The 2,752-nt window shown below is 70.0% G+C and overlaps 1 protein-coding gene across 1 annotated transcript; it reads left to right on the top strand.

Moving 5' to 3' along the window:
- Positions 1–612: 612 nt before the first annotated feature.
- Positions 613–2,477, top strand: ADRA2C (adrenoceptor alpha 2C). The gene has a single exon (XM_036853958.1). It carries the CDS (start codon positions 613–615, stop codon positions 1,987–1,989), a length of 1,377 nt encoding a protein of 458 aa, XP_036709853.1. The 3' UTR covers positions 1,990–2,477.
- The last annotated feature ends 275 nt before the right edge of the window (positions 2,478–2,752 follow it).

Below are 2,752 nucleotides of genomic sequence, written 5' to 3'. Positions count from 1 at the left end.
GAGGACGCGCGGCGGCGCCGGCGCCCTGCCCGGGAAAGTAAAGTTGGAGCCGGAGGCGGCGCGCGGGCGCGGGGGCCCCAAGGAGCGGCGGCCCGCGCCCCGGCGCGCCGAGCCCTAGCCGGCCGAATGGGAGGTGGAACGCCCGGGCCGCCGCTGCCGCCGTCTGCAGCCTGCGCCCCGGCCGCGCGCTGGGGCCGCCGGGCCGCCCGGGCACGCCCGCTCGGGCGCCGAGTCGCCGTGGGCTCGCGGCCGAGGCGCTCCCCGTGAGCGGGGTCAAGGGCGGGGCCGCGCGAGTACCCCGGGACCTGTCCCCTCCCCCCCCACCCCCCCGCCGCCGCCGCCGCCGCCGCCGCGTCGCCGCTCTCTCCGGGCGCCTCCTGCTCTGCACTTACGCGTGCGGCAGCGGCGGGGAGCCAGGCAGCCACGCTCTCGGGCGCGCCGCTCGCCCGCTGAACCGCCACGGCCGAGGGCCGGCTGCTGGGTGCCGCGGTCCCAGGCGGGCGCGCCCGAGGAGCAGGCGGCGATGCTGGCGCCGACCCGGGCTGGGGGGCGCCCGAGCTGCCGCGGCTGCGCCCCGGCTCCAGGCGGGACCGCGTAGCTTGCGGGAGGACCATGGCGTCCCCGGCGCTGGCGGCGGCGCTGGCGGCGGCGGCGGGCCCCAACGTGAGCGGCGCCGGCGAGGGGGGCAGCGGCGGGGCCGCCAACGCCTCGGGGGCTGCCTGGGGGCCGCCCCCGGGCCAGTACTCGGCGGGCGCCGTGGCGGGGCTAGCGGCTGTGGTGGGCTTCCTCATCGTCTTCACCGTCGTGGGCAACGTGCTGGTGGTGATCGCTGTGCTGACCAGCCGCGCGCTGCGTGCGCCGCAGAACCTCTTCCTGGTGTCGCTGGCCTCGGCTGACATCCTGGTGGCCACGCTGGTCATGCCCTTCTCGCTGGCCAACGAGCTCATGGCCTACTGGTACTTCGGGCAGGTGTGGTGCGGCGTGTACCTGGCGCTCGACGTGCTCTTCTGCACCTCGTCCATTGTGCACCTGTGCGCCATCAGCCTGGACCGCTACTGGTCCGTGACGCAGGCTGTCGAGTACAACCTGAAGCGCACGCCGCGCCGCGTCAAGGCCACCATCGTGGCCGTGTGGCTCATCTCGGCCGTCATCTCCTTCCCGCCGCTCGTCTCGCTCTACCGCCAGCCCGACGGCGCCGCCTACCCGCAGTGTGGCCTCAATGACGAGACCTGGTACATCTTGTCTTCCTGCATCGGCTCCTTCTTCGCGCCCTGTCTCATCATGGGCCTGGTCTACGCGCGCATCTACCGGGTGGCCAAGCTGCGCACGCGCACGCTTAGCGAAAAGCGCGAGCCCGTGGGCCCCGACGGCGCGTCCCCGACCACGGAGAACGGGCTTGGCGCGGGCGAGAACGGGCACTGCGCGACCCCGCGCCGCCCGCGCGCCGATGTGGAGCCGGAGGACAGCAGCGTGGCGGCCGAGAGGCGGCGGCGCCGAGGCGCGCTGCGGCGGGGCGGGCGGCGGCGCGCGAGCGGCGAGGGGGCCTCGGACGGCGAGGGGTCGGGACCCGGGACGGGGACGGCCGAGCCGGGCGCAATGGCCGCCGCGAGGTCCCCGGGCCCCAGCTGGCGCCTGTCGCGCGCCAGCTCGCGCTCCGTCGAGTTCTTCCTGTCGCGCCGGCGCCGGGCGCGCAGCAGCGTGTGCCGCCGCAAGGTGGCCCAGGCTCGCGAGAAGCGCTTCACCTTCGTGCTGGCGGTGGTCATGGGCGTGTTTGTGCTCTGCTGGTTCCCCTTCTTCTTCAGCTACAGCCTGTACGGCATCTGCCGCGAGGCCTGCCAGGTGCCCGGCCCGCTCTTCAAGTTCTTCTTCTGGATCGGCTACTGCAACAGCTCACTCAACCCGGTCATCTACACCGTCTTCAATCAGGACTTCCGGCGCTCTTTCAAGCACATCCTCTTCCGACGGAGGAGAAAGGGCTTCAGGCAGTGACCCGCGCACCCTACCCGGCGCAGAGACCCTGGACAGCTCCAGTGGAGGGGGCAGGCAGGCGTGGCCTCCCAGGAGAAAGTGGGAGCAACTTTCCCGGGGGACCCAGGGATGGATAGGCCTTCAAGGCGCAGGGGAGGGCGCTGCACTGCTGGAGGGAGGGCTGAGAGACTGCAGGGCCCCGGGGAGGGGGCAGGAGAGAGGGGAGACCCCTCTGCCTTCCCGTCTCAGCAAGGGGCTGCTTCTGGGGCTGCAGGCCTGGATCCAACTCCGGGGGCCGCGCCAAGGTGTGGCTGTGAGCTGGCACACGCATCCTCCCAAGTTGGTGAGAAAGGAGCCTGCCCTGTCCCCCACCACAGGCCGCCATCCCATCCACCTCTGAGCAAGGGCTGACTTCCCGGGACCTCGCGGGGTGGCTTTTCTGGGGGAGGAAGGAGGGCACTGACCATCTTTGGTTACTGAAAGTATTTAAACGTTTGCCAAAAATGACTGACAGCCAAAACAACCAAACTCTTTTCTAAATAAACCTTTGTAATCTAAGTGGTGGGTGCAATAGTCAGTCTTTCAGACCCTCACCCTGCCCGGCCTCCCACCAGAGGTGGCAGAAGGGCACTCCAGGTCGCCAGATTCCATCCTCCCCTCTTGCATGAGAAGGAGGGGGTCTTTGCCTTAAGGGTGACTGTTTTACAGACTTACAAAATATATACTCAGAATTCTTGTGCTATAACTGGCCGAGAGACCAAGGAAATCAAAAGGCTCTAAATTA

This window comes from Balaenoptera musculus, chromosome 5 (genome assembly GCF_009873245.2).
Source record: "Balaenoptera musculus isolate JJ_BM4_2016_0621 chromosome 5, mBalMus1.pri.v3, whole genome shotgun sequence".
Taxonomy (NCBI): domain Eukaryota; kingdom Metazoa; phylum Chordata; class Mammalia; order Artiodactyla; family Balaenopteridae; genus Balaenoptera; species Balaenoptera musculus.
Note: the sequence above shows the minus strand (reverse complement) of the source record. Positions and strands in the feature narration are given on the sequence as shown.

Excerpts from the sequence above, each read along its gene's own strand:
- ADRA2C (XM_036853958.1), top strand. The coding sequence starts at position 613 with ATGGCGTCCCCGGCGCTGGCGGCGGCGCTGGCGGCGGCGGCGGGCCCC.